The sequence below is a fragment of the Orbicella faveolata genome, unplaced genomic scaffold (genome assembly GCF_042242905.1).
Source record: "Orbicella faveolata isolate gen_17 unplaced genomic scaffold, um_ofav_v1 contig_24, whole genome shotgun sequence".
Taxonomy (NCBI): Eukaryota; Metazoa; Cnidaria; class Anthozoa; order Scleractinia; family Merulinidae; genus Orbicella; species Orbicella faveolata.
This window is the reverse complement of record NW_028301552.1, coordinates 9,520,001-9,532,500: the sequence shown is the minus strand read 5'-3', so window position 1 is coordinate 9,532,500 and position 12,500 is coordinate 9,520,001. Positions and strand designations below refer to the sequence as shown.

Sequence of the window (12,500 nt, the reverse complement as noted above, 5' to 3'; positions counted from 1 at the left end):
AACCCAACTACAGCGCAAGATTTGATTTATCTTGCCCGTTTCCAAAGCTGGCCATAAAAAAAGAACGCATTTTGACCTGGATGCTTTTGCAGAATATACACGCGATATAGAAAAACCAACCAAGAAAAAAACTTCAAGTCCAAACAGGAAAGAAATAGGCGACCTTAATTGTCTTCCAATCCCTTTTTACAACGAATAAGGTCAACGTATAATTAAAACCAGTTGCAGCTCAACAATGTTTAATTCAACCAACTCTCACTGGATGACCTCAGTTAGCAGTGTATGTTCACAAAAACACTTTTGTATATTCTAGAGTGATTTCGTGTTGTGTCTCTGAAACACTAACTCTAAAAGCTCGACTAAGCGAGGAAAAGTAGGGGAAGACCATAATTGACAAACAAAGAGAAATAAGCTTGGTAGAGTAACGATAGAGTAAATCTCTATAGAGGATACCTTTGTCGCACGTTACAGAAGGGTCCTCCAACAAAAATTACAAATAATTAAATTAATCTTATAATATTAACATAGATAAAAAACTAAAGAAATAAAAGAATAAATATATCGTTGCTTTACAGATTGCCTACCTGTGGTGATGGAGCCGGAGTAGGTGAAGGAGTCGGATATGGGGAGGGGTACGGGTAGGGATACGGGGAGGGGTGTGGGTAGGGATACGGGGAGGGGTATGGGGAGGGATATGGGGAGGGGTATGGCGAGGGATATGGGGAGGGGTATGGGGAGGGGTATGGCGATGGATATGGAGCAGGATAAGGGTATGGATATGAGGGTGGTGGGACGGGTATCGGGTATTGCCCGGACTGGTACTGATAGGGATGTAGAGCTTTAATAGGATATGGATATCTTTGTGGAGCTGCTGGGGTATTTTGGTACTTCTCGCAACTGTGAGGACATGTTTCTCTTATGTCGTTGTTCGTTGCACAATAACCCATCTTTCCCCATTCTGGACAAACCGCATGGTTATCTGTGTAATCGGATTCTGAAAAAAAGAAAAACAGAAAAGGCACAAATTTTACGTTTTTACGCCATATTTTACCGCAGTGTTAATATCACTTATATTCCAGGCCTGTATCGTTGTATTTAGTAAGTGTCATTAGAAGAGGATGAGATTTGACAACGAAATGACAAAAGGCAAAACTAGACGCTTTATAGGTACAACTGAATTCACAGCTGATAATAAATTATAAAATGTCACTGATAGAACGGACGGCGAGGCAATTTTCCGAATGCGGCGGCTTAATCAACGTGGAACTTATGCAAAATCGCACTGCCATCTCGGTAAATGATATTGCAATTCTTTCCTTCTTATGCATGTTTTTTCCAAATTTCATAACGTGTATTATGATTGTCAATAAGCAAGAATACAAATGAATCTTCAGAATTCGCCTAACTTTTAAGTTGTCAACGAATCGTCTTTGCAGTTTTGATGGGTAATGCTACGAACCAATCCTTCACGGTTACTAGCCCATTTTTCTTGAGGATAGAAACTCGGATGCAACGCGGGCAGAGTAATTTTCACAGACTGAGCTTACGATGTTCGGTGATATAATATATTTTTTCCAAGAGGCCATAGTAACGAATCCTGCAATCTGATTGGTCCGGATTTTCTTATCTCTGCCCACGGTTATGGTAGCGCGCGCGCGCGATGTGGTTTGAGAGAGAGAGTGAAAAAATTAATAGGTTATTCACCGGCTTAGGGTTGGTCCATATTGTGAAAAACTATGACCTTGGACCTGAATGCTGCCCACACAGTTTTTCATTATACGGACCTCCCAACCGGAAAATACAAATATCTATATATTTTTCTATATAAGAAAAAATGTATTAGATATTTGGAGAAGAAGGTACTTCAACCTTTGTTGGTTTTCATGGAGGTCCTCTATCCTGACTGAATTGGAAATTGGATATGTTTGCTCTTCAGGAGGGAGGAAAACCAGAGAAAAACCCTTGGAGCCACGTATGGCGCGGGACCGGAACCGATTCCGGACCACATTGGTGGGAGGCGAGCGCTCTCACCACTGCGCCATCACTGCTTTATCTCTTGTCATAGAGCTGCAGCATACCTTGCATATCTTATCAAATTGAAAAAATGTGTTGTAACATGATCATGGTCGTAATCTAGATTAAAATGACGCAGTTATTTCTACCTGGGCCACAAAACTCGCAGGATTTCTTGCAGTTCTGCTTCATGTAATCGGGTTGCCGCTGACACCGTTTCTTATCCTGCTCATTGGGGAAATAATCTCCGCAATTATCATCAAGATCCATGCATTTCTTAGTACCTCCTGAAAACGAAAGTAATAAATACATGTAATATGAGGTTGTTGAGAGTGATAAATATCTGCTCATTCATTCGCAAGCTCACTCGTTTCTCGTTAATATTTAAATTGCCTGGGGCCCGTTTCTCGAAAGCCCCGGAGGCTTTCCTGACCCGCAAAGCCATTTTTGGTTAATCTGTAACTAAAAAGGGAGCAATGTACACGTGTGAAGCTTCTTGTATGAAGAGAACCTCTGTTCGTGTTAAGATTATGCGAATAAAACAGCTCTGTAATCATAAGGTTTCAGATTTTGCCATGGCTTTTCGGGTGCAAAAACTTTCCGGGACCTCCGCGAAATAGGCCCCAGGAACACTAAAGAGGACTAAGGTCACCATGCGAAAATACTCTCCACCGAGTTTTTGGTCATTGCACAGTAATCCAATAGTTCCATCAATTTAAAGTTTCTTTACTGAAACGTTCCCACAAAAACTTACTCCCTTACACAGTAAAACTTGTTACCCATGCATGATGCTCCGCACTCACTCTGTCCTCAGAAAAATCTCACCACGCTACATTTAAAGTAAATGAAACATTCTATCTCATATCGTGAGGGCATCGATTAAGAACCAAGTTCAGAAGGAGTCAATGTGCAGTTCTTTCACTTCATAAATATTAGAACTATTATTTGAACGGTAAAAAATTTGACACCATTTAAATACCCAGTTTTGACCACGATGCATTGCGCACTGTGCAGCATTGGAAAACAATAGAAACCTCGGGATCATGTACACAAAAATCCTAACAGACATGTAAAATTCATATCGGTCAATACTGGGTCTTTAAGATCTTACCTGTAGCTTTGAATGTTTCCCCCAAAGAAAATCAAAGTTCGAGCAATAAGTGCAAAAATTATTTACTAAAAATCTACTCATAGCACGGTAACTTTTGGAATACTATTTAAAACAACTCACTTTAGATCATTTCTCTAAGTAACCTCCCGATTAAATTCTCAAGCGTTCTCGAGAAAGTTAATGTTAAACCTCGTAAAAATGCTTAAAGCGTGTGTTATTGTGTTTTCGACTAACGCGGAACTTCTGTTTCAATTGAAATATGGATGGTCAAGTTCAATTTTCTCTCGCGGGGTCAGCTTGAGAGCTTAAGTCTCGTTAAGTTCGTCTTACCCGTATTCAAAATATTACCATGCCACGAGGTTTATTTGGTAACTATATTTTTTGCCATTATCGCGCGAAGGTCCCGTGAAAATCGTCTTAATAATACGTGGGGGTTTAATTTAATTAATGATTCATTGTAAGAATTATTAATGTCCAATTTTAAACCGCCTGTCATGTCTTGTTAAACTAATTGGCGGTTTATTCCGTAACACTTATCACACTAGTAACCTGTTCCTGACCCACGACTTATTTCACTAACCTCCTTTCTTCTCACAGAAGTGGCATGAAAACGGGCAATCCCTTGCCATATTTTCAAAATCTGCTAGACATTCTTCCTCGGTTTTGCCTTCACAGTCTACGTCTGGGTTATCTTTGCATATGTCGATATTGTAAACTACAAACATAAAAAAGACACTGCTTGATGATACTGCAATACAGTGTCATTGAAAATGTACAGCGAAATCCCAAATTCTCGAACCTTCGAGTTTTCGAACCAGTGGTGGATCCAGACCTTGAGCTAAGGGGGGAGCCAGGTTTTGTTTTGCTTACCCTGCCGGCTTTTCTTCCCTCGGTGATTGTTTTCTTTACCCAAGGGGCCGGGGCCCCCTGGCCCCTTCCCTAGATCTCCCACTGCAAACCTCCCGATAATGCAGACTTATCGTCATTTCACTTCCCTAAGTCGGTGTATTCAAGGTCGCGGTGATTACTTCCGTCTTCTTCATTGACTGGTCGGTCATGTCAGAAACAAAAATAGAAGTCTTTGTAATTTCACAAGACCAAGAAATCCGAAGGGTCACGTTTGGAGCCCACCCACAATTTTTCAGCCACTGTTCATCCACATCATTGTTTTTTCACTGACTGTCGGAGTTGCTCTTCCATGCGCACTATAATAATGATAATAACCAAAGCACCGCAAAAACATGATAAAATGACTATGACTCCCGTTTCTACCATGACCGCTGATATTAAAATGTAGCTTTTCATGGCCATTTAAGGTAGCTAAGATAAAGAGGATTTACAAGACAAAACCTTTTTAAACTTTTAAACTACCACAAGAATCCCGCATTTTGGCATGCATCAATGTTTCACTAACAGGCGAGTTGCATGATGGCGTCGTTTGACTACAACTACCAGAATCCTTCACCTTTTCTGTTTCTTATGCTAATTATGTTATTTAAACCCCACTGGGACTTCAAAATTCAAATGATAAAGAAAAACCGAAAGGAATTCTGGTAGTTGTAGTAAACTGACGATAACGTGCAAGTCCGCTATTTATTTGCGATAGTTCCATTTAACATCCTTTTTGTCCTTAGTTTATTGATTTCTTATGATCGACAGGGGCGTAGCCAGGAGTTTTCAATTGGGGGGGGGGGGGGGTCACACTGTGTCAAAGTGAGGGTACTCCCCAGATTGTCATGCCATTTTCGCCACCTGTAGTGGGTTGTTTGCTTAAAAAAAACTTACAAAATGGGGGGAGGGTCACGAACACCTCAGGACCTCCCTAGCTACGCCGCTGATTGACAGGGTCATATGACGGTATTCTTACGTTTTTTGTATGGTATTGACCTCTGTAGATCAAGTATTTTACGGATTTGCTGGTCTTCTTCGGTCAATATCTCTCCACTTCCGGAATCACTTCCCGACCCAGGCTCTGCGCTGGACACAAAGGCGTCTTCATTCTCCTCAATATCTGGTGGTAAATATATATACATTTCAGTTTTAAATAATAAACACCAATGCTGGGGAATTTTAATATGAAAAATTTATACTACTTACTACCACTCACCTCGAGGCCTCCAAAAATGATTTGCAAAATTACAACACATCTTATTCGACTGTTTTACGAGCTTCGGGTTAAGCCTAAAATAAGTGCGAGTGTTTTTCAAAACGCACAAACACAAAGCAATTATTATTGCATATTAAATCATCGATGTTTTCCGTGATTTTAAACAGCTTTTTTTACTGAGTGTTGCGAAATGTTGATTGAGAAGAGTTGGAGTGTTCTTGGAAGGTGGAGTAAGTTTCCTCCGATAAAAAAAGCTGACAAACTTGAGATAAAACAACATAATTCGCGTCTATAAACAATTAAAACGGCAGTTTTGATTCTGCGTACGCTGCAATAAGCCACGTTCTATATATTAAAATTCTAACATGGCTCCGAGGCTTTCAGAACAAAATTGCAAATTTGTTTAGTTTCCTTTTTATCTCAAATCCCAAAAGAGACTTGGATACAAAGAAAACACCACCAAATGTAGAAGTTTGTCCTGAAAGCCTCGGAGCCATGTAAGAATATTGATATATCGAACATGGCCTACTGCCTTGAACTGATATGAATAAATATATACCGAAAAACGCGTTATGTTGGTCGAAGTGCGTCAAATCTGATCTATATCACAAAGTATATAATCATTGTGCCGTCATTATTTATGGCCATTTGACAACACTTATATCTATCAAGTGCTCTCAAAGCTCCGACGCGTGTCATGACTTTTGCTTCCTCTTTCTCTTTTCTTAAAATTAATTTTCAATGAGGATGACTACATCACAAAGTGGCTTACAGTAGGGTCCTCAATTAAGGTAAAAAAAGCAATCAATCAAGGAAAATCACTATGAATTTACATGAAACCCTAAGAGCTTAACCGGAGTAAGGGGCCTCCACGGACTAGACATTTAGTAGTCGACAACTATATTTGTTATCGACTTCTAAATGTTATTGACAACTACGAAACGTAGTGTGTGAGATGAGTTGTCGACAAACTAAACGCTAAATTTTTCAGTAGTTGTCGACAACTAAGCAGTTTCCCTTTTCGAAAAGGGAAACTGCTTTAGTGGTCGACAACTTTGTTTTGACCGTTCTTCTAGCGTGTGGGAATCATTGGTATAGCTGTCGACAACTTCGTTTCCACCGTCCTACTCGCGTGTGGGAATCATTGGTTTAGTTGTCGACAACTATGGAAACGTGAAACACATTTGAGCATGCGTAGGGAACGTTAGATCCCAAGCTCTCGCTGGCCTGACTTAGTGGTCGTCAACTAACACTCACATGTGTGGAATGCTCGCATTGAACACAACTAGTTGTCGATAACATTTAGTTGTCGATAAAAAAAACGTTGTCGACAACTAAATGTCTAGTCTGTGGAAGCCCTGAAGTAACTATCTACTAATACTTACCTTCTCCAAAAGTACACACGGCGAGGACTACCAGGATGCAAAGAGGCCAGACTGGTTTAAGCTTCATCCTAGCTTTTCAAAAGTTAATTGCTGCCGTATGTGAAAAGATAAGTACATAACACCAACATTATATTGTAAGTGTAAGTTTGTAAGCTGCTACAAATGAAGATTTCACTGATTAAGATAGCAGAGATACCAAACTAAACAAGAAGTGAGTGAAGGAGTGAAGTCGCTCCACACCTACAGCTCGGAAAATAATATTTTCCAAGATAAAAATGCCGGTCATCTGAGAATTTGGTGACTCGTACGGGAGACGAAGTCGGCTACAGCATATAGAAGACGAAGGCAACTGAGCAGTCTATAAATGCTTACAATTCTATTTTTCAAAATTTAAAAAATAAACAATCATTTTCCCTGTCTGGGGATCGTGATCTTTCAGTCAAGAACAACGATGAGCAGTGTCAATCAGATTTGCGATAAACCATGAGAACTGCTCACTTAACACAGACTGAATACAAATTAATCAAATCCATAAGTGGCTATTAATCAACTTGATACAGGAAGATTAACTGCCTAAGGAGAATGTAAAGCGAACGTTAGATGGAGGATGTGAGAATAGATAGCCTCTTCCAGACATTCAGTTAATTAGGTGCAGCGCGAAAAACGGCGAGGGAAAAATAGGGGAGAAGCACGGCAAGGGAAACCGAAAGAACGCCTGTGGGCAAACTTAACAAATGCCAGTATACCAGGATCTGGTATACCCTCTGATTGATCAATTTTGACAAGTTGTGTTAAGAGCCAGTGCCCATAATTATGGACCAAACAACGGCACAAGTCGAAAAATCGATTTTGCTCATTTTTTGCCCATAGATTGGCCCTAGCTAGTAAACAAACGGACCATAGTTAGTTTCTGCTAATGCAGCTTTTTTGGGGAGAAATTTGCGAAAAACGATTTTTTTCCGATTAGGCTCAAAATCTACTTCCGGTTTTGCTGAATTTTCCGAATATTTGTTTGCTTCGCGCTCCGCAGAACAGCTACTTGAGAATCTTTCAATGGTCTTTACATTCAGCTCAGGTCTTCATGGTATGACTGAGCGAAAAATAAAATAAATCGAGGCTTCGTTTCAGCCTGAAACGAGATCGAACACGAACGGAAAATATTACGATGTGTTTCAAACGAATTATAGCACTAAAATATCGCCATATTTTTCTATGGGCTATAACTTTAAATGCCATAAAAACACTTTATACGGGTTAACTGTACACCCACCTGTTTGAAAATCAAAAAATATCTCTGGGCAAATGGTTTTAAGTCGCCCGCCTTGGCCTGTGCTTCTCATGAATTTTTCCCTGAACCGCCGTGAGAATGTAAACAATTGCGTGACTCTGGCGGTCACCCTGAATATATAATTCGTTTCCAACAAACCGCAGATGGCTATCTTAGAACATTTGGGTGAAAAAAGAAAAACATAATGGACCACTTTTAACTTTTATATTTTGAAAGTCATCGCTTTGGAAATTTCGTTAATTAAAAACGCCAATTAAAAGCAATTTACTCGGAGTTCGGGTGTTACTGCTATGTCGTTTTAGGCTGTCGTTCTTTCTCTGATCATTTTAATTACAAGAACGAGTTCTAGAAAGAAAATCGTTCTAAGTTCATTTGTTAAGCGTAATGAAAAGTTGATATTGTTGGTTTGTAGCCTTACGTGATCTGAAGGAACGCTACAGTGATTAAATTTGCATTTGTTGATTTCGACGGATCGATTTTCGGTTAAACCTTTTTATTTGTGCCAGCACATTTAGTGCTTTTTCTCCTGCTAAAAAGTCGGAAAAAGTAAAGTAAACAAATCCTAAAAGTCATAAATAAGAGGCATCGACAGTGCGAGTGTCTCGGTAAGCTGTTAATTTGAACAATTACTGTGCTGGACGGATTGCTTTCCTGGTTACCCACGTACTATACACAGTTCATTGTGCGCGAATGTTTCTGTTTCAAACAACTGAAATGCTCAGTGCTTTTTCCTTTTTTTCTTCAGTCTTAAAACTGAAGGTTAAAGTTAGGCTAAACCCTAAACTGTTTTGGCGGCCAACCTATTTTTGGCTAATTGCTTAATCAAATTATATATATATTTCATTGAAATTCGCTCCTCTGTGACCGACTTCCGCGAACAAAACAAGATGGATGTTCGCTGTTCATTAAGACTACAATCCTGGTCAAAAGTGTTGGGACAGTTACGGCAGATGACTTCACAGGCAGCCTCTCTTAAGACCAAAACCGCGCAAGCCCGCCTACCCCCTCCCCCTGTCAATGTTGATAAAAATCTTGAAGAAAAAAAATCCTTGACAATAGCCTCAGAATAGCCTCGTTTCAAGAGTTGTTCGCCTCCTAGAACAGTATTCTCGAACTAAAGAGACGATAAGATAGATATTCACGTCTTATTCCAATAATAGCGATTTTTCAGCAATCGCGTTTGGTTCCAACACAACTGTCTAACCACTTTCTATTGTCCCTTTTTCCTTTTTTCCCACATCCAATCTAGTCTTCAGAATAGCTTCATTTTCATGCAACATTGCTAGGGGAGAGGGGGGGGGGGGGGGGTCAATTGTACTTGCTTCCATTCATCTTTTGTTCTAAAACGTTAAGGACGTAGTTGAAATCGTGGGTTTCAGCGCGCAAAAATGGGAGGTGTCCCAACAACTTATGGCCAGGATTGCAGGTTTACACTAGAGGAAATTGTTCCGGATTCGTGATGAATCCAGAATGTTTTAGTGCCGGATTGATTTTGCCATTTACACAAAAGTGGACGAAACCGAAATAAAAACCCCCCGGTTTGGTCGTGTCTCCGGAGATTTTGAATCCGGAATTTAAAGTGGGAACTTTGAATCCGAAAACTTTTGAATCCGGAGAGTTTTGTCGTGTGAACGATTTTCTCTCGAATCCAGATATTTTTCCGCCTGTGATCTTTTGAGTTTGCGGTGGAACGAAAATGGCGGATTACATGATCCAGTCGTAGTCGAGTCGTAGGCGCATTGATGGCCATTTGATGGCGGTCGCTGGGTGATTACCTCGTGCTGTTTCAGGTGTAGGTAATCACTTTTATAATGGGTAATGCCATACTCCTCAGAAACCGTGCCCAATTTATACTTTACTGCGCAGATGACGACGATGGCACGATCGAAAACCTCGACGGTTTTCGACCCTAAACCCTAAGTAAATACCTGGAGGAACCTGGCATGATGGACAACAGTACCGTGGTCAGCGAGTTGAAAGAAAACTTCAGACTGTCTCAACCTACCCCTAGCCTTATTTTCGGAGGCATTTTGTTTCTCGTTGTCGAAGCAACAAACTGCTTGTTAACCATTCCATCATGAATGTTCCCGGAGTTATCGTCGTGTATAAAAGATTAAGAATCCGAATATCCTTTCACTGTAAACCCCTACTAATCCGAATACTCTAAAATTGATGAATTCGGGAACTCCTTTATTGTAAACCTAGTCCTAGATCGACCACTGTAATGTTTATTTGTCTACCAGTGTTTTGATCTGCAAATTTCAGTTAATTGATCAAACAACCAAAGTAGAAAAGATGGATTTTTTTCCCAGTATGATTGAAACTTAAACGCAATTTCTTCCTCGGCTAATTCAATTCAAGAAATTCCGGGTTTTCTAGCTGAGTTTGAGCATATTGTGTAGGTACAAATTTTCTACACAGCTAGAAGAGCTGAGATGCCGTCACGCAGTTAGTAGTCTATAGAAATTATGGTATTTCCACTTGACTTTATTTGTCAGTCAATGATTCAGTTGCCATAAATCATAGAGGATTGGTTAAGTGTATCTCTGAAACTGCTACTGTGTTGTAAGTTATCAGTGAAATCAATAAAATAAACAAGTGTTAAAATCATTTCCCGGAGTACTGTAGTAACGTTCTTTATCATGGATGTCGTGGGTGTCGCAATGCAAATGAAAAAACATATATATTTATACTAAGTTAAACAAAAAAAACAAAAACAAAAAACAACAAAAAAAACATTTTCCATTATTTTATCCACACAACGTTTCAAAAATTGCTTTCATCGGATTGCTGGAAACGAATATTTTACTCGAGAGTGGCTATCCGCGTCACGCAATTGCTTACATTCCAACGGCGGATTTTGGGCAAAATCTATGAGAAACACAGGCCAAGGCGGGCGACTTGAAACCATTTGCCCAGAGATATTTTTTGATATCCTAACAGGTGGGTGTATATTTAACCCGTAGAAAGTGTTTTTATGGTATTTAAAGTTATAGCCCATAGAAAAATATGGCGATGTTTTTAAGCAATAATTCTCTTGCGACATACTGTAAAATTTTGCGTTTCAGTTTTACCTCTTTTCGGGCTCAAAACTAACTTTGATTTATTTTATTTTTCGCTCAGTCATACTACCAAGACCTGAACTGAATATAAAATCCATTGAAAGATTCTCAAGTAGTTGTTCTGCGGAGCGCGAAGCAATCAAATATTCGGAAAATTCAGCAAAACCGGAAGTAGATTTTGAGCCCAGTCGGGTCGAAATCGTTTTTGGCGTATTTCTACCAAAGAAAGCTGTATTAGCAGAAACTAACTATGGTCCGTTTCTATTCTTACTAGGACCTATCTATGGACAAAATACAAGCGAAATCAATTTTTCGACCTGTGCCATTGATAGGCGATTTAGGTCCATTTTTATAGGCATTCACTCTTAACACTCGAATGTTACTGACGCAGATGAGAAATGCGATATGGCGGCGGTCCGAGTGTAAAATGGGGTTGACGGGCCTACATGACTTCTAAGGTTCGTCACATTTGTACATTTGCCGTTCTCTATTCAGACTCTCAGCCTTTCCTTGCTTCACATTATTTTGCTTCTTATCACGAATATCATATTTGACATATTTAGCTTCGTCCGATATTTCTTCAAAGACTGCCGTAGCTTTACTTCGAGAAAGAGCACCGTGATTTTCCAATCGATTCCTGTCGATCTCCTGAGTAGGTGTCAGCACGCTTCGCGGAAGAAGTATCTCCAATCGGCGATCTAGCGTTAGTTTGTCTTTTTGGCGCTTTCAGGGATTTTCTTTCTACAATCTCCCAATCCCTGGCAGTTATGTTACGGGTCCCTGTAGGTAGTCTTATGATAAGTGGGTGGAAGAACCTTTTGTTAAGTTTGCCCACAGGCGTTCTTTCGCTTTCTCTCGCCGCACTTTTCCCTATTTTTTTGGTTGCCGTTTTTCGTGCTGCGCCCCAACTAACTGAACGCCTGGAAGAGGCTAGAGAAGTGAAAGACCCTCACTCTGATTACCAAAAGAACAAAAATTCCACTTCAAAACTTTTTCCTAAATGTACCTTTGGAAAAAGAATTTTTGAATATAGCTTGTGTGAAAGATGTTGCCAATACTTCAGCTCAACTACATTTGTAGCCTTTTGAACATAATTTATTCCAAAAGTCTAACCAGATTTTATGAAGCCAAAATTCTACACGACCAAAAAAAAAACCATATGCGTACATTCCGGTTACAAAGTTTTTAGTCCTTCATATAAAGTCAACGTAATTCCAAATCCGATTAAAGATAGAAAACTACAATTTTGCGGCGGCAACAAAAGATATCAGGGTAGGTTACCAGAGATAAATGAATCAGTGACTTCCACCTTTTATTTCCGGTTTGCTCGACACTGCGCAACATTTTCATTCCCGTTAATGACACGTAGGTCGAGCGCTCGGCCGCTTTTCGAATCTTCCTTAAACTAAAGCCGTTGAAGAAATGTGTTACAACATAAAATGTACATTCACCATTACAAGGTTCTTCTGTAAATGATATATTTTCAAAAGCAGTCAAGGAACACGTCTCCCTTTCCAAAGGCAAACATCTTCTT

General features: G+C 39.8%; 1 protein-coding gene across 1 annotated transcript in view; it reads right to left on the bottom strand.

Annotated features, from left to right (window-relative positions):
- LOC110060935 (uncharacterized) overlaps positions 1–12,500 on the bottom strand; it is a 15,631-nt gene that overhangs the window by 1,971 nt on the left and 1,160 nt on the right. Inside the window, exons 2-6 of the mRNA XM_089292262.1 lie at positions 6,617–6,706; positions 4,992–5,135; positions 3,705–3,839; positions 2,163–2,300; positions 585–994 (exon numbers count right to left, since the gene is read on the bottom strand). Coding sequence (XP_089148388.1) covers positions 585–994; positions 2,163–2,300; positions 3,705–3,839; positions 4,992–5,135; positions 6,617–6,683 — 894 coding nt within the window. The 5' untranslated portion in view covers positions 6,684–6,706. The remainder of the gene's footprint in view (positions 1–584; positions 995–2,162; positions 2,301–3,704; positions 3,840–4,991; positions 5,136–6,616; positions 6,707–12,500) is intronic.